The 22,816-nt window shown below is 40.7% G+C and overlaps 1 protein-coding gene across 1 annotated transcript in view; it reads left to right on the forward strand.

Moving 5' to 3' along the window:
- Positions 1-16,889, forward strand: part of spryd3 (SPRY domain containing 3) — a 58,713-nt gene extending 41,824 nt beyond the window's left edge. The window contains exons 7-11 of the mRNA XM_057845937.1: positions 4,359-4,508; positions 10,081-10,138; positions 13,037-13,156; positions 13,236-13,366; positions 15,128-16,889. Coding sequence (XP_057701920.1) covers positions 4,359-4,508; positions 10,081-10,138; positions 13,037-13,156; positions 13,236-13,366; positions 15,128-15,262 — 594 coding nt within the window. The 3' untranslated portion in view covers positions 15,263-16,889. The remainder of the gene's footprint in view (positions 1-4,358; positions 4,509-10,080; positions 10,139-13,036; positions 13,157-13,235; positions 13,367-15,127) is intronic.
- Positions 16,890-22,816: the final 5,927 nt, after the last annotated feature.

Consider the following 22,816-nt stretch of genomic DNA (forward strand, 5'->3'; position numbering starts at 1 on the left):
CCCAAAATCAACTTGTAAAATCATGGTGCGCATTAAAAAAACGGGTACAGGGATGGAGACAAAAATATAAATATTAGGGGTGTCAAACGATTAAAATTTTTAATCGAGTTAATTACAGCTTAAAAATTAATTATTCGTAATTAATCGCAATTAATCGCAATTCAAACCATCTCTAAAGTATGCCATATTTTTCTGTAAATTATTGTTGGAATGGAAAGAGAAGACACAAGACAGATATATACATACAACATACTGTACATACAGTAAGTGCTGTATTTGTTTGTTATAACAATAAATCCACAAATTGCATTATTAACATTCTTTCTGTTTAAGTGATCCATGGATAGTAAGACTTGTAGTTCATAAAAGATAAATGTTATAGTTACAAGTTATAGTAATTTTATATTAAAACTAGGGCTTTCAAACGATTAAAATTCGTAATCGTAATTAATCGCAATTAATCGCAATTCAAACCATTTATAAAATATGCCATATTTTTCTGTAAAGTATATATATATTCTGTAAAATAAATTGTTGGAATGGAAAGATAAAACACAAGATGGATATATACATTCAACATACGGTACATAAGGACTGTAGTGGGCATTTCACTCTACTGTCATTTAAATCTGTCTATGCTGTCCTCACTCCGAAGCGTCTACTTTTTCCAAAGCTGGACAGCTAGTGAACGATGCCTTAATAATTAGACTTCTTCCTTTTTCATCTGATTTATTAATAAAATGGCCTCAAACCATTGTCCTCTTTAGACCGTCGTAAAACTACAAAATAAAAGTACACAAGCATTGCATTAGCAACAACATTAGCTTAGCACGCTATACAGGTTCACTAAACATAAACAAAAAGCGTCTCATACAAAAAATATAACATTTCGCTTACTAACATAGTATGTACATTCTTTACAACAACCATACTTACGGACAAATCTTGTCCAAGGATCATATAAGCACAACATTACCAGCCCGAGACGTCGTGCAGCCATAATGAACTGGCAAGAAAATAATAAACCATGTTGCAAAGCGACCACAAGAGTTCGCTGTTGGACAGCAAAAAAAGCCTTGCTGTAAAACTTACCAAAAGGCAGAATACTTTCTGAGCGGGACATGTGCGTTAATTGCGTCAAATATTTTAACGTGATTAATTTAAAAAATTAATTACCGCGCGTTAACGCGATAATTTTGACAGCCCTAATTAAAACCCCTCTTCATATTTTCGTTTGAATAAAATTTGTACAATTCTCAATCAAAAGTAGAGTTAATATAATAATAAGAAGAATAAAAATAACAATAATAAGAATTGAGTGACCAAACTCTGAGTAATGCCAGTTCACTTTGCATTGTTGTTTAGCTGTGTGAGAATAGGGCCTCATTACTACAGACTGAAGTGCTTTTCTTTTTGTGAACATTATTTTTTTTGAGAGATAGCAATATTATTTTTGTTGTGCTTTCACTAAATGATACTTCTGTTTGTTGTGAAGGAGTTGCAGAAGCGTATGCCAATAAACGGCGCAGCCTGTGTTCACTCGCCTTTATAAAAGATATATCTCTGTGCATATCTTACCCAAAATACAACAAGACACATAATTGCCACTAAAAGAAAGCAAACTTACCGAAATATGTGTGGAGCACAAAGCAACAGCATAAATGTCTCACAACTACTAATTCTCCCACTATTAGAAGGAATAACATTAGTATGGAACGGCGCTCCGCTGCCCCCAAGCGGCCGGTGGCATTCTCTTCACTCTTAATGTCCGTAAACGGCCTCATTGAAATCTGTTTGAGGCAATGCGAGAGCGGCTCATTCAGTGCACGCGTTAATTGCGTCAAATATTTTAACGTGATTAATTTAAAAAATTAATTAACGCCCGTTAACGCGATAATTTTGACAGCCCTAATAAATATATATGTATATATATATATATATATGTAAAGACCGTTTTCTTTTTTTATTGACACGGCCATGTTGTGTTGAAGAAAAATATGCGGCGAGCCGTTGCCGACCATTACGGTACGTGACGTCACCATTTTGTTTCAGTCGTGGCGAGCTAGGGAAGGAGTCGGAGGCGGAGTATCCAACAACGGAGCTAATCCGCGTTGCTTTATTGACATTTAGGCTGCAACAAAATGCGGTAGCAATGTCTGTCTCACGTGCAACCCGCGGAATATAACTATCTTTCCGGCTGTTCCTTCAACAAAATACCTCCCCCCGGGAACTATACAACGTGCAAACATAAGTTCCGCCGGTGAATTCTGTTATAACTCGTTACACGGTAATACTTCACTCTGATTGGTCGAATGATTTCGTCTGTGTTAAATTCTGCTTTTTTCACTCTTCGTAAAGCACAGAATTTAGTTTCTTGAACTCATTTGAGTCAACGTTTATTGCAGCTCCGCAACTCGGACCGTGACAAATGTAACACAACACACTTTCTGTGTCTATCAAATATATCTGTCCCTCAGGAAACTCAAACCCAAATAACAATAGTTCCTCTTGTTAGTCTACAGCGATGCGAGCTTTCGGTTTTCCCACTTCTAGCCTCACTTTTATTTTACCGTATCTATTCATGGAAGAAACATTTATTCATCATGATGAAACAAGCAAGTTATACAGCAGCCTTTAAAAGAAAAGCCACATCTGTTCTGTTTTCTCCTGGATTCTGGTAAGTTGGAGAAGTTGTCAAATCATATTATTACCGTACATATTGTCAGTTTACGGTAATGTTTTGAACTTCTAATGTGCTATGCTTGTGCTGTGTTTCACCAGTCAGTAAAATGACATTTCTGTATCTGTACACAAGCTCTGTTTTCTTGTATTCTTCTATTTGGTGCTAAAATTAGGGTGCGCGTTATACACGGGTACAATAATTTCCCCTAGATTATACAAGTAAATTTGGGGTACGCGTTATACACGGGTGCGCCTTATATTCGGGAAATTACGGTAATCATCTGAATCAACGAATTAACTCAAAACCCCTGCAAAAGATTCTTAAGGCTTTTAAAAACTCCCAGCCTGGTTCATTACTCAAAACCACAATCATGGGCAAAACTGCCGACCTGACTGCTGTCCAGAAGTCCATCATTGACACCCTCTAGCAAGAGGCTAAGACACAGAAAGAACTTTCTGAGCGAATAGGCTGTTCCCAGAGTGCTGTATCAAGGCAGCTCAGTGGGAAGTCTGTGAGAAGGAAAAAGTGTGGCAGGAAACGCTGCACAACCAGAAGAGATGATCGCACCCTGAGAAAGATTGTGGAGAAGGGCCGATTCCAGACCTTGGGGGACCTGCAGAAACAGTGGACTGAGTCTGGAGTAGAAACATCCAGAGCCACCGTGCACAGGCGTGTGCTGGAAATGGGCTACAGGTGCCGCATTCCCCAGGTCAAGCCACTTTTGAAACTGAAACAGCGGCAGAAGCGCCTGACCTGGGCTGGGTGTCAAGTACCCACAGTCAGTAATGGTCTGAGGTGTCATGTCAGCTGCTGGTGTTTGTCTACTGTGTTTTAACAAGGGCAGGGTCAATGGAGCTTGCTTTCAGGAGATTTTGGAGCACTTCATGCTTCCATCTGCTGAAGAGCTTTATGGAGATGAAGATTTCATTTTTTCAGCAGGACCTGGCACCTGCTCACAGTGCCAAAACCACTGGTAAATGGTTTACTGACCATGGCATTTCTGTGCTCAATTGGCCTGCCGACTCTCCTGACCTGAAACCCATAGAGAATCTGTGGGATATTGTGAAGAGGAAGTTGAGAGATACCAAACCCAACACTGTGGATGAGCTTAAGGCTGCTATCGAAGCATCCTGGGCCTCCATAACACCTCAGCAGTGCCACAGGCTGATTGCCTCCATGCCACGCCGCATTGAAGCAGTCATTTCTGCAAAAGGATTCCCGACAAACTATTGAGTACATAGCTGATATATTAAATTGAAGGTTGACTTTTTTTGCATTAAAAAACACTTTTTTTGTATTGGTCGGATGAAATATGCTAATTTTTTGAGATAGGGATTTTTGGGTTTTCTTGACTTTTTTGCCAAAATCATCAATATTTAAACAATAAAAGACTTGAACTACTTCAGTTGTGTGTAATGAATCTAAAATATATGAAAGTTATCAGTACATTACAGAAAATAATGAACGTTATCACAATATGCTAATTTTTTGGGAAGGACTAGTATAAGTCAAGTCAGTCATTTAGAGTCTACATTACTCATTTTATTTGTTTGACCAAAGATATCTCTTTCATTCTTAGTGGAATGACAGCATTCTTAGCTCTACCAAGACATGTTTTGGGCTATTCAATCAAGTGGATGTCTGAAGTGCTAATGTGAACATGTTATTTCTTCAGCTGCTGGAGTACATGGGCAAAGGAAAGAGCATTGTTGACGTGGGCTTGGCTCAGGCCCTTCGGCCACTCAACACTCGCTTCCACTACTACGAGCTGGAGATCACAGATGCTGGGGAGAAGTGTTACATCGCCCTAGGTTTGGCGCGCAAGGTACGTCATGAGGTGTCTGGCGTGCTTCACCATCACAGTGTTTGACAATCCACGTTTGGTCACATCTCCGGAGCCTCCCTTCGACATGTAGCGTTGCGCTCACTGTTTCCAGTCTGCGTGATGATGGATGAGGGAGGAAAAGCTAACAACAGAATAAATATTGTCTCATTGTGCCCACACAATATGCGTTTCCGTCCAGAGCAGGTTGTTCCACTTAGATGCTAATCTGCCTCATTAAGAAGGAAAGTGCGGTCATATTGGGGGAAACTGTTTGATTGCAAATGATTCACATTCTGGAAATGGGCTGTGTCTGACAGAAGACCTGTTGAATGTTTACATATTATCGAACAATTGTGTCATTGAAATAACACTAAAGAAGAGGGCCTCAGATGTCGGGGCATGTGATCATTGGCTTTACCTTGCGGCGGCGGCTCATTGTCGCGCAATTTGTTTTTTAGAGGAGAATAGACCTGTCATTTACCTTATGATTTTGCCCCATATTTTTCTACATGTGCTTGTGTAGTTTTTCTAAAGCTTTTTATTTCACGTAATCCACCTGTCAGTCGGTTCTTTTAATCTAATAATCAAAACATAAGTATGTTTTTTCTTTCAGGGTACCAGTTCTTTTCTCAATCCTTCCACAACGGTTTGAGTTCCATGTTCTCTTTAGGGAAAAATTCATCAATCTCACTATGAATCTGATTTGGATAGACTTTTACAACACTAATTTGTTCGCAACTTTATACTTGGACTGTCTGAGGTTCCCTTATCCCATCATGTGCCAGTCGGGTGGTTCAAACTTGTGACGTTCCTAATGCATGTCAGCCATGTTCTTCCACGGTGAGGGAAAGTCAAGTCAAAAGTATTTGGAACAAAAATATTGAAAGACTTAAAACAACCTCACCCCGCACAAGTTGAAGGCTAAAGCTAGATGGGCGCAGTGCTGACTATAAACTAGAAGCTTCTGCTGTCTGTCTTCTGCAAGGTCAAAGTCGTCAGAAGGGAAATTCTGGAGACCTCACCCTGCAGCATAATATGACAAGTTGAAAGATAAAGCTAGCATGAGCACAGAGGTCACACCAATTTTGAAACAATTTTTAAAACAGTAGTACATAAGGGTGTTAAAAATATTGGTTGAGATATATTGCGATTTTAAGCCACGCAATTGTCGTATCGATTGAAAAAAGACGTCTGTATCGATCCATGCTTGTATGTTTTTGGTGGAAATAAACAATACATTGGCTGCACTTCTACTCCTGTCCACTAGTTGGCTGGGCGCAACAGCTTTGCCTTGCAATCTGCTGAAGTAACAGCCACCTCTCACGAGAGCTATCCCGGTGGCTTCTTTACACTTTAGTCTCGCGGGGTTTACCGCCACGGAGCAAAGGTTTCAACATGGTGGAGATGGAGATATGCAATGCCCCGAAGCACCTTTAGAAGTCTGAAATTTGGGCTCATTTAGGCTTTTACTGCAAAAAAGGAGGCATGGAGTGTGACAAGAGCCACGCCATATGCAAGCTGTGCAATGCAAAAGTGAAGTACAGGTAGTCCCCGGTTTACGAACAGGATCCGTTCCTGCGCTGGCGATATAACCCGGATTTCTGCGTAAATTGGAATTTAACCCTTTAAATACCTCTAAAATCTTCTAAATTAACCCCTTCAGACCTGAGCATGCTGCTGAAGGAAATGATATGTTTGTTTAGTTGCTACCGCCACTTCTGGGAGATGATTGGATGAAACTCTACCCATCGAAATCAAGTCATGAGGTTTAGCATGCCCTCTTTGCTATTTTTGGCTCTTTGAAAATGGCTGACTTCAAAACAGCAAACATTAATGCTCATTTCCCATTAAAAACTAACATTTAAAAACTGTGTTTGAGTAGAGTAAAAATCTGCAAAGTTTTTTGTGTTGTTGTTGTTTTTGCCTTGCAGAAAAAAATGCGGGTCTGAAGGGGTTATAAAAAAAACTATCCAACAACATGTGTTATACGTCATTGTACTGTCCTCGCCAAGATGATGGAGCGAAGTCCTAGCTAGACAGCGAGCTAAGCTCCGAAATGACGATGTCAGACGTCCGTGTGACATCAACACTTGCAGAACGAAACTGATATAAAATGAAATTAAATCAGTCTCATCTTCACTAACAACAATTTAAATTTGCGTTAACAAGTAGCGGCTGATACAGCAATAACAAACAATTAGCATGTATAAACTCGTCCCAATGTATTCGACCACAATTGAAAACGCACAATAAACATTTCAAAAGGGGCTATATACAGCAGTCGCCTCTGGAAGTTCACAAGAAACAAATGTGCGCACAGGCTGTCATCTCTCACTTGGATGCGCTCTTCCTCATGTGTACGTGTGTACGTGCGCTCGCGTGCGGAAGTACAACCTGCTCTACGCTTCCTGCATCAAAATAAAAGCAAGCATCACAAAACAAAAAGTCAACATTCGAAAGGAAAAATAATAATAAAACGCGTGAGTTTCATTAAGTTCAAATCACGTAAGTCGGGTAAGTCATAAGCAGGGGACTACCTGTACTGCGGAAATGCCAAGTTATTTTTGGTCTTTTGGCCCTGTAGTGGTTGCTATATCTGGATGCTCAAGCTATTGTCTTGACCTGCCATTTTTTAAATAACCATTCGTTATTAACATGCTATTCATCCATCAAGCTGTTTTTTTTCTTTCGTATTTAGAATCCTGCATTTAAGCAGGTTTGTACTAAAGCTGGTTTGCACTAAAAAGAGGAAATGTTATAATGAAAGCCATATCGGAATCGAATCGTGGCCTGTGAATCGTAATACGAATCGTATCGCCATGATCATGGCGATACACACCCCTAGACTAGTATAGTGTATGTTAGGATTCAGTACCATCCACAATACGTGACTGATTTATAAATTCCAAAATAGTTCAACTGAATGCAGTAGTCATCCACTCTTACCCAATGATTCACAGACACTGAAAGAGTTAATAAATTACGATGTAGTAAACATATATTGCCACTCCTGCTATAATGGAATAGAATTGGCCACTAAAGACAATAAACATGTAATTATTTTTAACTTTTTATAAAAGGCATTCTGGGTAATGACTGAAAGTAAAAGCGACTGTAAAAAAGACAAAGCACTCAATATTCTGGCAGGAAGAACATCAACCATTAACTAAATGTCAAAAGTTACAACTACTAAACTTAATAAGGTCTTTCTAACATTGGCTGCATTTCAGTCCTCTCCCATCCCATGCAATGATTGCTACATGCAAATAGTTTTTACAACTACCAGCATTCAAAATAATATTACAGTACAGTAAAACTATATCACAGTACAGTGGTGTGCGTTTGAGTGCTCTTTGGAACTTACTTTCTTACTGGGACTTTCTGTTAATCCTTTAGAAGACAACTGCTATGAGTAATAAACCTGTTGCCATTCATCCAGCAGAATGAATCGAGGCTCCTTGTGAGTACAGTGGACACTTGCATATTTGCGGTTTTGGTCCTGTCGATTTATGGGATCAAGATCATGCCAGAAAAAGTTTGAGCTTGCCAGAAGAACTTATTGGTGAAACAATGTTCCAAAGTAGGCATGTGCCGGTATGAGATTCTGACGGTATAATAACCCTAAGCAAAAATATCACGGTATTGCAATTACAGCTCTAAAATGTGTTACTTTCAGATATTTGGGTCAAAAAAGCACAACACTTTTTTCCATTGAATGGGATTGTTATTGGAACACAAATAAATCGTTACGCTAAAATTAATTTTATAAAATTTAAAAATAAGTGAAATATTTTAAATAAACAACATTATCACCATCAGGAAAAAAATTGAATTATTTTCCACAAAAAGCGCGTGTGTATGACTCGTATCATGTTTACATTATACACACTCTTTCTCAACACGGAAAGTTGCCAGACAGAAAAACCATCACGTTTTACCACTGCTAGACATACTAAACACACTGGAGTTAACGCTCGTAGCTGGTGGGAAACATTCATGATAGTGTCTACTAACCTTGAATTTTGCATAATTGCGAAATCATATTGATTATCAAGTATTGCCTCCTCACCAGCCACCCTCCGCATGTACATGTCGGTTGGCCCTCTTCTTCTAAGCCGCGGCCGTCTGTAACTTTTCTGTAGCTGAAGTATTCCCATACTAGTGATTTTGTTTTCTTTGATGGGGGAGGGGGGGTTCAAGAGTTTAACCTCCTCCAGCCATCGTGTAGTACAGCTGCCTCACTGATACTGAGCAACAACCAGTGGGGAAGGGTTGAGCCTTGCAGCTGCAAGCAAGGAATATCTCCCTGTGTTTTTGGGACATAAAAGATAGCTAATACTGTAGGGAAGGTATGACCGAAAATTTTTGCGGTTTTGAAACCATCACGTTTTCATACCACGGTATACCGTGAAACCGGTAATCGGCACATGTCTATTCCAAAGTTGTATGAAATAATTCTGTGCTGGTAAAAAATAATAATAATAAAAATCAAAACCCAAAGAAATATTTTTTGGCTGCGAACTGAAACGTTCGTTTGCAAAAAATATTATCTGTAAAAGTATTAAAAATGATTGTGGAGTTAAAAGGAGTTACTGTATGTCATATTCTGACAAGACATGGAAAAACTTATACATGCATTCATTTTCAGCAGATTAGACTATTGCAACGGTATATTTACGGGTCTTGATAAAAAATCAGTCAGGAAGCTGCAGCTAGTACAGAATTCTGCAGCCACAGTCCTCACAAATACAAGGAAGCTGGACCACATTACACCGGTTTTGAAATCGCTACACTGGCTTTCAGTGAGTCAAAGGATAGACTATAAAATACTACTGCTCGTCTACAAAACACTTAATGGCCTTGGACCAAAATACATGCTTGATTTGTTAGATTCCTATGAGACATCTAGACCCCTAAAGTCGTCTGGAACCGGTCTTCTGCATGTTCCAAGAACAAGAACCAAGCAGGGTGAGGCAACATTTAGTTATTATGCTCCTCACCTCTGGAACAAGTTACCTGAACATCTGAAGTATGCTCAAACTGTTAGCTCTTTTAAATCAGGGCTAAAAACGCTTTTGTTTAGCACTGCATATCCATAACTGTCTATATATTTCAATCTACTTGCTTTCTATTCCTCTTGTGCTTATCTCCATTGCTGATTTCAATTATTATTAGTAGTAGTAGTTTTAATTTGTATTTATTTATTTTTATTCTATTTGTTATTAAATGCGATTTTTATGTATAATTTTATTCCCGATTTTGATTGTCTTGGTTTTTACGTTGTATTGATTTAAATGTGATTTTTATGATCTTCATGTGATGTAAAGCACTTTGAATTGCCTTGTGTTGAATTGTGCTATATAAATAAATTTGCCTTGCCTAGGTGATATGACTACATGACTGTAACTGGCCAACAACTCAAAACAATACTGATCATTTCTCAGAAATCTTTACATGCCATTGTACATACTTGGTCCTTATAGACCAGAAATCCACTTTTATAAGGCTAATAGGACTAAGGAAAAAAACATTCCAATTCTTACTCGACTGAAGTTGTACTTTGATCTCACAGGATTACCCGAAGAACAGACATCCAGGTTGGAGCAGAGGGTCCATCGCTTACCATGCAGGTGAGTGGTGATGAATCAGCTTAATCAGGGCTTGGCAACCTTTAACTCCTAAAGAGCCATTTCAACCAATTTACCACAGAAAAGACACTAGGAGCCGCATGCACATACAGTGTATCAGAAAAGTGAGTATACCCCTTGCATTTCTGCCGATATTTAAGTATATCTTTTCATGGGACAACACTGACAAAATGACACTTTGACACAATGAAAAGTAGTCTGTGTGCAGTTTATATAATAGTTAATTTATTTTCCCCTTAGAATAACTCAAAATATAGCCATTAATTTCCAAATCGCTGGCAACAAAAATGAGTACACCCCTTAGAAACTACGTACATCCCTAAATGTCCTAATTGAGTACTGCTTGTCATTTTCCCTCCAAACTGTCATGTGACTCGTTACAGGAGTGCTGTCAGCATTGCTGCAGAGATTGAAGAGGTGGGGGCGTCAGCCTGTTAGTTAGAGCTGAAACGAGTACTCGAGCAACTCGAGTAACTCGAGTTTAAAAACTGATCCGAGTAATTTTATTCACCTCGAGTAATCGTTTATTTTGACAGCTCTAAGCATCACGTTTTGCTCGGACTACTTTTAATGCGGGACAACGCGCTGTCACGTGCGGAGAAAAAACTTACTGCAGCTGACAGCCGCCACAAACGACGCCGACGTTGCCAAATACTAGCCCGCACAATGCTACGTTGGTAACAGCTAGCGTCTGATGCGTCTCATAAAGATCACATGTATGTTGAACTAGATGCGCAATGACAGACTCGGCCGTGTCTGGGCAGCGTTATTAAACAGCCGCCATCTTAAAGCAGTACAGCGCTAAGCGCTAATAAAGAGCGCTAAGCGCTAATAAATAAGATTAACGTTACTGTCGCTGCGTGGCTAACGTGTCTTACATACAGGCTTTAACATAACATAGCATTGTGGAGTGATGAGGGTGTAAAATAAAAACTTAATCATGCTAACTATCAATTTTAGCTCAGTAGTCATTGCTGGATAAAACACCAAGTAGCACTGGTCCCTAATGTGCTCCAGTACAGCCTGTATCATACATTTATTTTGAACACTGCAAAAACTCAAAATCCTATCAGGACTTACAGTTTAGACTAACTTAACTAGAACTTAAAAATGGCTTGACACAAAGAGAAATTCAATTGAACCACGAGGGAAAAAATCCTAACTTTTAAGTGACGTGTGTTATCAAGCGTAACGGCATTTTTAGGTAATATATATATATATATATATTTTTTTTTTTTAAATAAGACCTAAAAGTTTTTTGAGTGAAAGCAGTGAATTAGTCTTTTTTTAAAATTCTAGCTACAATATACATAAAAAATAAAGACATTGATTGACTGAAAATGGTTCAAGATTAGATGAAATGTCTTGTTTTCTCATGTATATTTATAATTGCTCTTCACCTAAAAATATATTTGTTTTATCCGATTACTCGATTAATCGATAGAATTTTCAGTCGATTACTCGATTACTAAAATATTCGATAGCTGCAGCCCTACAGTTAGTGCTCAGACCATACGCCAAACTCTACATCCAATTGATGTGCATGGCTGTCACCCCAGGAGGAAGCCTCTTCTGAAGACGGTACACAAGAAAGCCCGCTAACAGTTTGCTGAAGACATGTCAACAAAGCACATGGATTACTGGAACCATGTCCTATGGTCTGATGAGACGGGCGGGCTTTCTTGTGTACCGTCTTCAGAAGAGGCTTCGTCCTGGAGTGACAGCCATGCACACCAATTTGATGTAGAGTGCGGTGTATGGTCTGAGCACTAACAGGCTGACCCCCCCACCTCTTCGATCTCTGCGGCAATGCTGACAGCACTCCTGTTGTTGGAATAAATGATTAGAAACCTAACGAAGCCGGCGATTTCATTAGCGATGTTACCACAATAAATAATTTTCACCTTAACTGGCGAACCGAGGTCGGAGGACAACCGTCGAGATCGACATTCTACGGGCATATTGTCGAACCAGTTCATGGATGCACACACCATGCTCATATTTTTCTATAATTCCATCATCATTTTAATGGTACGCCTCACCTTTTTCATTGTTCAACACCTGCTCTAACATTTCTTGGAATCCATGTTGATTTCTCACAAGAAAATCCACCGTGTGTCCGTCTTCCGGCAAAACAAAGAAACTGCGGCGCTCTCATAAATCGTATTTTGAGCATGTCGTCCAATGTAGAAACAAATGGCGAGTCAAATTTTACGTCGCATGTCAAAAAAAATCGTGTGTCGAAGCGCTTGTATATCAAGGTACCACTGTACTTTCAAAACAAGCTATTACAACTCTAAACGAATCCTCGAAGCAACAAAATTTGACAGCTTTTTTCTAATCGAATTACTCAGGTTAATCGATTAAGCGTTGCAGCACTAGTGTGCGTATATATGATGTGGTGCATATTCTACTTAACAATGGAGTCTTGCCTCCTTATCGAAGGCAGAAAGAGTGCTCTTTTTTCACATACTTTTAATCACACAACGCTCACGCAGACCATAAATTGGCCAGGCGCAAAGACTTGTGGGTATTTTTTCTGAGTGGCAATCATGACTTTACATAGTTGGTGAGTTTTCTACTAACAAAAACACAAAACCGTGAGCCTGGGTTTGTTTGCCTACTAATGAGAAGCTAAACTTTCGTAAATACTGTATTGCAAGTGGCAAAATAAGTTTTCCATCTCATTAAAATAAAACTGAGCCGCATCAGAGGGTTCAGAGAGCTCCATGTCACTCCAGAGCCGCGTGTGGCTGATGAACAGTCTCGTCAAAGGGCAACATTTCAGACTAATTTTGACCTAAAACAACTTTGTCAATATGGCCAAGGTCTTGGAAGAATGTTTTGGCAGGAAAAGTCATGCGATATTCTCTTTTGAAGATGACGGAAAGTTGTTCCAGGGCAGCGGCGTCGGCGACGCCTTCGGACCACGTTGCTTCGAAGGCGACCTGATGGGTTGCGGCATCATGTTTCCACGTGACTTCTGCCATGAGGGCGTAGGCGAGTTGCTTCACGCTTCACCTGGCAGCGGTCCAGTCCTTTGTCTAATTTGTGTCTTGGTCCAAACCGCTTTGTTTAGATGTGGCGGACGACTGGGACCCGGAAGCTTGTTCGCAGCCCGCTGATGTTCAGAACGACTTATACAAGGACTTATACAACAACGAGGATGACGATGATGAAGGGGAAGACTTGGAGGGAGCCAAGGTCACGGTGAGGTCATAAAAAGGTCATATAGGAGGAGTGTCCAAACTAGGGCCTGCAGCAAATTGAGAAAATTTCGAATAAGGCCCGCACAAAAAGCTTAGATTCAGCCTAAATTCTCTTGCACTTCTCAGCTTTTACGCTAGATGGCGCTAGACACTTAAAGTGCCTGTGACACGATAAGTTTTAAATAGCATTATTATGTGAATTAGAATCATATTTTGAGACGATTCGACTATATACAACAATTTGGCAAAACGCAGATGATGACAAATGAGTCTTTTAATCTGCAGTTTAGCCCCGCTTGTCATTATAGCGCTCTAGCGCCTCCATCTGGGTGATGATGTTGACAGAGTAACGATTTCAACAGATTTAGAATGCAGTCCATTGAGGGGGAAGATTCAGAACGAGGAAAATGCGACAGAGAGGAGCAAAATATGGTTTTAATATCTCCAATATTTTTACAGGATATTCTTTTTATCTAAGTATTTTCCCCAATTGCTAAATAAATGGTATGGTCATGACAAATAACATTCTTGCGCTAAATGGAATATGAAATATTAAAAATGCATTTATTCAGTACGACAGGGCTAAATTACTGCATAATGGTCAAAACTGCCGACTTCTTAAACCTCCCGAATGGTATTTTATGCCACCGGAGTTAGTCCGGCTTTTATCATTTCCCTGCCCCGGCTTTTGAGACTGAGGAAAGAGCTTAAACAAAACAGGTTTGAGAGCTAGGTGACATTGTAACCCGAACCGAGCGACTTTTCCCAGCTTTGCTCGCCTTTCGAAAACAAAAAATTACCCCGACTCAGGCAGGCAGTGCTCGTGGCCAGGGACACAGAAGGCTATGAACGGCGAAAATGGTGCATTCTCGGTGGACAAACCAGCTGACGTCGGAGCGCGTAGCTGCCCGAGCCCCAGCCGAGTATAGCGCTCAATAGGCGGGCACGCAAAGAGGACCGAGGGGGCTGGAAGTCTGGACACAATCGAGAACCGGAGACGAGAGCGGGGGGCTCCCCGGGCCTAAGCCGAGGCACGCCTTTAACGGCTTTTGTCGGCAGAGTGGCCTTCTCGGTGGACAAGGGAGCATTGTCACCCACAAAATGCAAGCCACCTCCTTATTAAAACGTTTGCCATGATCCCAATGTTTGAGGTAACATAAAACACGTAGCTTACTCACTTAGTCATCCGTCCAGTGGTTGCTCAATTCTCATACTTGTTTTGCCCATTCTTGGTGGTGAACAAGATCTTTTGGAAATCCAAAAAGCCTCACATCACTCTCCCTAGTGTAGCAACAAAAGCCTGCAGCACATTGGGCTGGCATGACGCGAAAAATAAACGAAGTAATCCGCAAAATCAGCTGAATCCGCAGTCCTTCTACCTATCTCTCTATATAGGTAAAATGGCGCCATTACAGTTGAGCGCGACAATGCGTGAGTGGGTCGTGCAACGCATGTATTAATTGCGTTAAATTTTTTAACGTGATACATTCAAAAAAAAACTTGTTACCGCCGTTATTGGGATAAATTTGATAACCTAAGCTTAAGCCTAAACTAAAGACTCTGGATGAGTGTAACATATTATGTCTGTTACGTTAAATACAATTTGAAAACGATTTAATTAAAAAATATACAGTATATACATTAAAAAAAGGCATGGCCGATATTATTTGCCGATTCCAATACTTTGAAAATGACGTGATCGGACCCGATCGATCGGGACATCTCTACCCCCGTCATAAAGTCTGCTGTCCTCCTACGGCAGGTGTTCTTCACCCGGAACAGAAAGGTGGTGGGGCGCAGGGAAGTGGCGTTACCGACGGGCGGCTTCTACCCCACTATCGGCATGATGAGCGCAGGGGAGAAGGTGAAAGTGGACCTGCACCCTCTCAGTGGGTGAACATTGTCACGGGGACTTTGATCAATGGGCCGCTATGCAACTGTAGCCTTCTCATGCTGTAAGAATCCCAGAACTTTGATTCCTAATCATCCAAATGTTTATTTTGGGTAAGTTCTAATTGGATCACACAGTGTGCTGTTCATGTTTTACATTAAAAAGAAAAAGCCGAGCAAGCTAAATATTCACAGAAATCAAATATTCTCCCATTATTTTCGGGCTGCTGCCTCAGCATGCACGCTGACATTCCCACAAATTGGGGGTTTTGCGACACCATGTGGTGAAAGTCTTTTAATGCAGTCATGGATTTGTGTTTATATTTAGCCAAGGCACATTTTTTGACATGAAACTGATTAGTTTTTTCTTTTCTTGTTCACAAATTACAAAACATCTTTTAAGCTTTTGATCAACTCTCAAAGTTGTTTTGATACTAAAAGGGAAAATGTGATTTTTGATAAGATAATGAATGACCAAAAACAGAAGTATAATTAGTTAAAATGCATTCTTGACAATGAAGCCATAAGTTTTTGTTGCTCTCAGGTATATTTAAATATAAAAAAGGTTGGGTTTTTTTATTTATTCAAGCTATACATGTCCTTTTGAATTGCAGATTCTTTTATTTGCATTTTGTTTGTTGTTGTTTGGGATTATTGTTTGCAACACTAAGACTTTCTGATCTTACCTGCACAATTCTGTCTTCCTGGTATTCTCCTCATCTTCAGATGTGCACAGAAAGGTCGTGTGTTCAATCTCCTCCCACAAGCCAAAAACGATCATTAGAATTAGCAGGATATGAAACGGTTGTTGGATATTGTCAGAGGATAGCAAGCTTTATTTTTTCATTTGTATCAATCTGCTTTGTGGCAGCCAATCATAGACTATTGTCACCAAAAAGTGCCTGTTTTCTCACATCAGCATGTACACTCACCGGCCACTTTATTAAGGTACACCATGCTAGTAACGGGTTGGACCCCCTTTTGCCTTCAGAACTGCCTCAATTCTTCGTGGCATAGATTCAACAAGATGCTGGAAGCATTCCTCAGAGAGTTTGGTCCATATTGACATGATGGCATCACACAGTTGGTGCAGATTTGTCGGCTGCGAATCTCCCGTTCCACCACATCCCAAAGATGCTCTATTGGATTGAGATCTGGTGACTGTGAAGGCCATTTGAGTACAGTGAACTCATTGTCATGTTCAAGATACCAGTCTGAGATGATTCCAGCTTTATGACATGGCGCATTATCCTGCTGAAAGTAGCCATCAGACGTTGGGTACATTGTGGTCATAAAGGGATGGACATGGTCAGCAACAATACTCAGGTAGGCTGTGGCGTTCCAACGATGCTCAATTGGTACCAAGGGGCCCAAAGAGTGCCAAGAAAATATTCGCCACACCATTACACCACCACCACCAGCCTGAAACGTTGATACAAGGCAGTATGGATCCACGCTTTCATGTTATTGACGCCAAATTCTGACCCTACCATCCGAATGTCGCAGCAGAAATCGAGACTCATCAGACCAGGCAACGTTTTTCCAATCTTCTATTGTCCAATTTCGATGGACCAAACTCTCTGAGGAGTGCTTCCAGCACCTTGTTGAATCTATGCCACGAAGATTTGAGGCAGTTCTGAAGGCAAAAGGGGGTCCAACCCGTTACTAGCATGGTGTACCTTATAAAGTGGTCTGTGACTGTATGTTTTTATGTTGGAGCCCCCCCCCCCCCCAAATATTAATAAAAATGGCCTAATGGTGACCTCATGCACATTTTCATACTCTGCTTGCCTGTCATCACTACCTAAGCATAGCCTCTATACTGTATATATATATATTACCGAAAGCAATCACATGTATGCCAAAAATGTACAAAATAGATTTTATTTCAGTATGACCTTGGGACTACAAATGTATTTTTGACACCTTTTCGGTTACTACAAATGAAATGTTATTCATTAAACTTGTATTCTTTTAAACTTTCATTTCAAAGTGCAACTGTATTTGCCACCATAATGTCAGCTGTTGCTATTGAATGCGCATTTGAATAAATTTGTGAAAATTGTTCCATCCAGTTTCTAATGGAAACAATTCAGTGCCAGGAATGTTTTTAGTGATTTTGCTGCACTTCATTTATGGGTCATGGAGTGTGAGTGTGTGTGTGTGTGGGGGGGGGGGGGGGGGGGGGGTGCATCCATACAGTGAGGAGTAGCATTATTTGCACCCCTTGTGATTTTGCAAGTTCACCCATTTAGAAATACGTAGAGGCCTAAAATTTTCAATCATAGATTCATTTCCACTTATAGAGGCATAATCTACAAAAAAAAAAAAAAAAATCGAACTCAAATTGTATGATTTTTTTTTTTCACAAGGGCTTAGGTTTGCATATGGACGGTAGGGACATAACACTAGCAGCTTTTTTTCAGGATGCTGAAATTGTCCCCATCAACTTTTAAGCAACCTTATTTGCATTATATAATGAATTCAGGTACAGTGGAGCAAATAAGTATTTCGTCAATCACCAATTGTGCAAGTTCTCCTACTTCATAATATTAGAGAGGCCTGTAATCGTCAACATGGGTAAACCTCAACCATGAGAGACAGAATGTGGGGGAAAAAAACAGAAAATCACATTGTTTGATTTTTAAAGAATTTATTTCCAAATTAAGAGTGGAAAATAACTATTTGGTCACCTACAAACAAGCAAGATTTCTGGCTGTCAAAGAGGTCTAACGAGCCTCCACTCGTTACCTACATTAATGGAACCAGTTTTAACTCATTATCGGTATAAAAGACACCTGTCCACAACTTCAGTCAGTCACACTCCAACCTCCACTATGGCCAAGACCGAAGAGCTGTCGAAGGACATCAGAGACAAAATTGTAGACCTGCACCAGGCTGGGAAGACTTAATCTGCAATAGGTAAAACGCTTGGTGTAACGAAATCAACCGTGGGAGAAATTATTAGAAAATGGAAGACATACAAGACCACTGATAATCTGCCTCGATCTGGGGCTCCATACAAGATCTCACCCCGTGGCGTCAAAATGATAAGAATGGTGAGCAAAAATCCCAAAACCACACAGGGAGACCTCGTGAATGACCTACAGAGTGCTGGGACCACAGTAACAAAGGCTACTATCAGTAACACAATGCGCCGCCAGGGACTCAAATCCTGCACTGCCAGACGTGTCCCCCTGCTGAAGAAAGAGCACGTCCAGGCCCGTCTGCGGTTCGCTAGAGAGCATTTGGATGATCCAGAAGAGGACTGGGAGAATGTGTTATGGTCAAATGAAACCAAAATAAAACTTTTTGGTAGAAACACAGGTTCTTGTGTTTGGACGAGAAAGAATACTGAATTGCATCCGAAGAACACCATACCCACTGTGAAGCATGGGGGTGGAACCATCATGCTTTGGGGCTGTTTTTCTGCAAAGGGACCAGGACGACTGATCTGTGTAAAGGAAAGAATTAATGGGGCCATGTATCGAGAGATTTGGAGTGAAAATCTCCTTCCATCAGCAAGGGCATTGAAGATGAGACGTGGCTGGGTCTTTCAGCATGACAATGGTCCCAAACACACAGCCAGGGCAACAAAGGAGTGGCTTCGGAAGAAGCATTTCAAGGTTCTGGAGTGGCCTAGTCAGTCTCCAGATCTCAACCCCATAGAAAATCTGCGGAGAGAGTTGAAAGTCCGTGTTGCTCAACGACAGCCCCAAAACATCACTTCTCTAGAGGAGATCTGCATGGAGGAATGGGCCAAAATACCAGCAACAGTTTGTGAAAAGCTTGTGAAGAGTTACAGAAAACGTTTCTGGGTACATAACAAAGTATTGAGATGAACTTTTGGTATTGACCAAATACTTATTTTCCACCATGATTTGCAAATTTTTTAAAAATCAATGTGATTTTCTGGGGTTTTTTTCCACATTGTCTCTCATGGTTGAGGTTTTCCCATGTTGACGATTACAGGCCTCTCTAATATTTTCATGTGGGAGAACTTGCACAAATAGTGGTTGACTAAATACTTAGTTGCCCCACTGTATATAGAATATGTTGTAAGGATAGAATTGACCCTACCATTATTAAGTGAATAAAAGTACTTTCATGTTCAGACTTACATTGCTCCCTTTTCACTTGCTGAATGTTTTCCCCTTAAATGCATGTCTGATTGGCTGATGACTTGACCCCCCCACCCACGCATTCACAGCCACGACAGAAATACGAGATGCCGCCTCCTCCGCCCCCTTCGAAGATTAGTTTTTTTCTGCCAGCAGCAGCCACTATAAGTAATGTAAAAAGGCGGCAATGTTGTGGAGGTGGGGAACACACCACTAAATTTGCTACTGAAAGTCCAACCTGCATCAGAGTTAGCATAGCATTAATCCATATGAGTTTCTAAAACTCTAAGAGGAAGCTCCTTTGAGAGAAATATCTTCCTGTATGTTTTCTACTGTTAATTAAACCGTAAGAAATGTAGTGAGCCAAGGTTTACCCCCTTCTCCCGAGTTTTCATTTTCATTTATATGGTCTTTAAGGAGCCCAAAGAAGCATTCATTTTTTTTTGTTGAGTTTGGCATTGCTTGTGGACAAAAGCAGTAGTGTTATACTTGACTGGCATTATTATTGTGTTAGGGTTATCGTCCCTAGCAATATTGAGCCCAAACCAACGCCCTTGAATTTTCAATAACTTATTTGTAATTTACTGGGGTTCAAGTATTTCTACCCCTGAAAAAATCAGTGCTAATATTTAGTGCAGAAGCCTTTGTTTGCCATTTACAGGTCAGACGCTTTCTGTAGTTCTTTACCAGGGTTTCACATCTGGAAACGGGGATTTTGGCCCATTCCTCCACAAAAATCTTCTCTAGATCTGTCAGGTTCCGGGACTGTTGTTGAGAAAACATTGAGGTCTGGAGACTGGCTAAGCCACACCAGAACCTTGATATGCTTCTTACGCAGCCACTCATTGGTCAGCTTGGCTGAGTGCTTCTGAACATTGTCATGTTGGAAGATCCAGCCACAACTCATCTTCAAGTCTCTGACTGAGGAAAGGAGGTTGTGACTCAAAATCTGTCGATATATTTCACCACTCATCCTCGTCGTCCTGTCCCCTTTGCCGAAAAGCATCGGCTAAAGCATGAGGTTACCACCCCCATACTTCACAGTGGGGATGGTGTTCTTGGGATTGTACTCATCCTTCTTTTTCCTCGACACGACGAGTAAAGTTTGCACCGGAAAGTTCAACTTTGGTCTCATCTGACCATATGACTTTCTGCCATGACCCTTCTGCATCATTCAAATGGGCCTTCACATGTACTGGCTTCAACAGGGGAACCTTCTGAAGCTGAGCAATGCATGATTTTAACTGAACTGTAGTGTTCTACTGACAGTAGCCTTTGAAACTGTGCATCCAGCTCTCTTCAGGTCATTGACCAGCCCCTGCCGTGTAGTTCTAGGCTGAGCCCTCACTTTTCTTCATCATGAGTGATGCCCCACGAGAAGAGATTTTACATGGAGCCCCAGTCCGAGGTAGATTATCAGTCATGTTTAGCCTTTTAGACATTTTCTAATAATTTCTGCAACTTTTGTTTATTCCCACCAAGCTGCTTTCCAATTGTCCCATAGCCTTTCCAGCTTTGTGGAGTTCAACATTTTTTTCTCTGGTGTCTTTCGAAAGCTCTCTGGTCTTGCTCATGACAGCAGTTGGGATTATGACTGACTTTTTGGTGCGCAGGTGACAATTATGAGCTCGAACAGGTGGTGGTGGGTGGGTGGTTACTCATGGGGTAAAGGTGGACTTCTTTTAAGGTAGACTGACAACTCTTTCAGTGTCATAATTATTGCTGATTCTCACGGGTGCAAATACTTATGAACCCCAGTAAGTTACAAATATTTAAAAAATCATACAATGTGAGTTCCGGAATTTTTTTTTATGTTAGATTGTCTCTTATAAGTGGTGAAGGGAAAAGGTACCGTTCTCACACACACCATATAATTGTTTGCATTAGTATAACACGTTCATTCAACTATAGTTTAGGCAGACTCCACTCAGTGGCCTTGAACACAGTAAAGTGAATCGCCTTATCGGCGCTCATGAGGGGGAAAAGGAAAAATGGTACGTTTCTCGTAGGCACCATCTAACTGTTTGCATTACTCTAACACACGTAATATAATCAATCAGGGAATAGTATCATTTCTCATATTCACTGTAGGACTGCACTACTCTAACACACCCAATGTAAAATAAATAGCACACCATAGTTTAAAGAAACAGAATAGATACACAACGCCATCTTATCACAGAAGCCCAAAACGTGTGCACCACAAGCAAGATTGACGCACCAACTCTGGCAGTCAGTCCTCCCGACAAACGAACAAGGACAAAGACCAGCGCGCTTTGTCCTAAAACAAGTAGTGCCAGCCCGGATAACAAAGTTGATAGCAGGCGCTTGTGACGTCAAGACCAGCGTCTGTCGCTGTGGCAACCATATCCCATCCACGCACGAACCTAAACAGCCCGAACCCAGCCAGAGAGGGATGATCCCAAAGCAACGCCTGGACACACCTTCGGCCGGCCCACGGACTTAAACACTGGACACTGAGATAAGACAGATTTGCTGCGCGGAAACATTTGCTATGTAGCCTTGCTTTGGATTCAGCATTGTTCCCTCCGTCGTCTGTTTTTGCCTTGTTTTTGACCACTGTCGACTGTTTTCGGTGAGTGTTCTTAAAACTTTTGAAACATGGAGTCAGTACAAAGGGTTAAAATAAGAAGAGAACGCGCGAAGTTCCGCCTTCCCGGTTGGCGCACGCGCAGGCAGCATCAGCAAAGCGGCACTTTGTTCAGCTGTCGCCGTTTCCGTGCGGCTTGTCTGGGGAGACGAATTTCAACAGTGAAAATACCCTATTGGCCCGAATACAACACAGTGTTTTTTGCTTTGAAATAAGACTGAAAAAGAGGAGGTCGTCTTATATTCGTGGTCTAGACATTATACCCATTCACGACGCTAGATGGCGCCAGATATCATTGAAGTGATGTTCTGTCATGACAGATCTCAGCTTCTCTCAAGTTTAACCAGTTTGCAATTTTTTATTGCAATGTTTTTCCTTATTCAGATTTGTTTCAAGACTACAGTTACTGTCAGACTTCACTTTGATGGTTAATGCAGTTATTGCAATTTTGTTGTTTAATCACAATAGATTGGTTTATTTACATTTAAAAAACCATAGGCCATTCATTTACGAATGTGAATGCACTTTACATATTTAAATGTTCCGATATTAAGATTTGAATGAGGCAAAATAACATGCTTTTTCTCTCAAATATATTGTTATAATCATTTGTTTCGGATGTACTGTAATTATTTTCTTAAAAATTTGGTGTTCAAACAGTCTTTTTTCAAACTTGAGTCTTGAAAAAGAGGGGGTCGTTTTATAATCAGGGCCGTCTTGTATTCGGCCCAATACGGTAGTTCTATGATTGAAATTTCAGACATCTGCCTATTTTCTAAGTGGGTGAACTTGCAAAATCACAAGGAGTGCAAATACTTCTGCTCCTCAC

The sequence above is a fragment of the Corythoichthys intestinalis genome, chromosome 9, assembly GCF_030265065.1.
Source record: "Corythoichthys intestinalis isolate RoL2023-P3 chromosome 9, ASM3026506v1, whole genome shotgun sequence".
NCBI classification, from domain to species: domain Eukaryota; kingdom Metazoa; phylum Chordata; class Actinopteri; order Syngnathiformes; family Syngnathidae; genus Corythoichthys; species Corythoichthys intestinalis.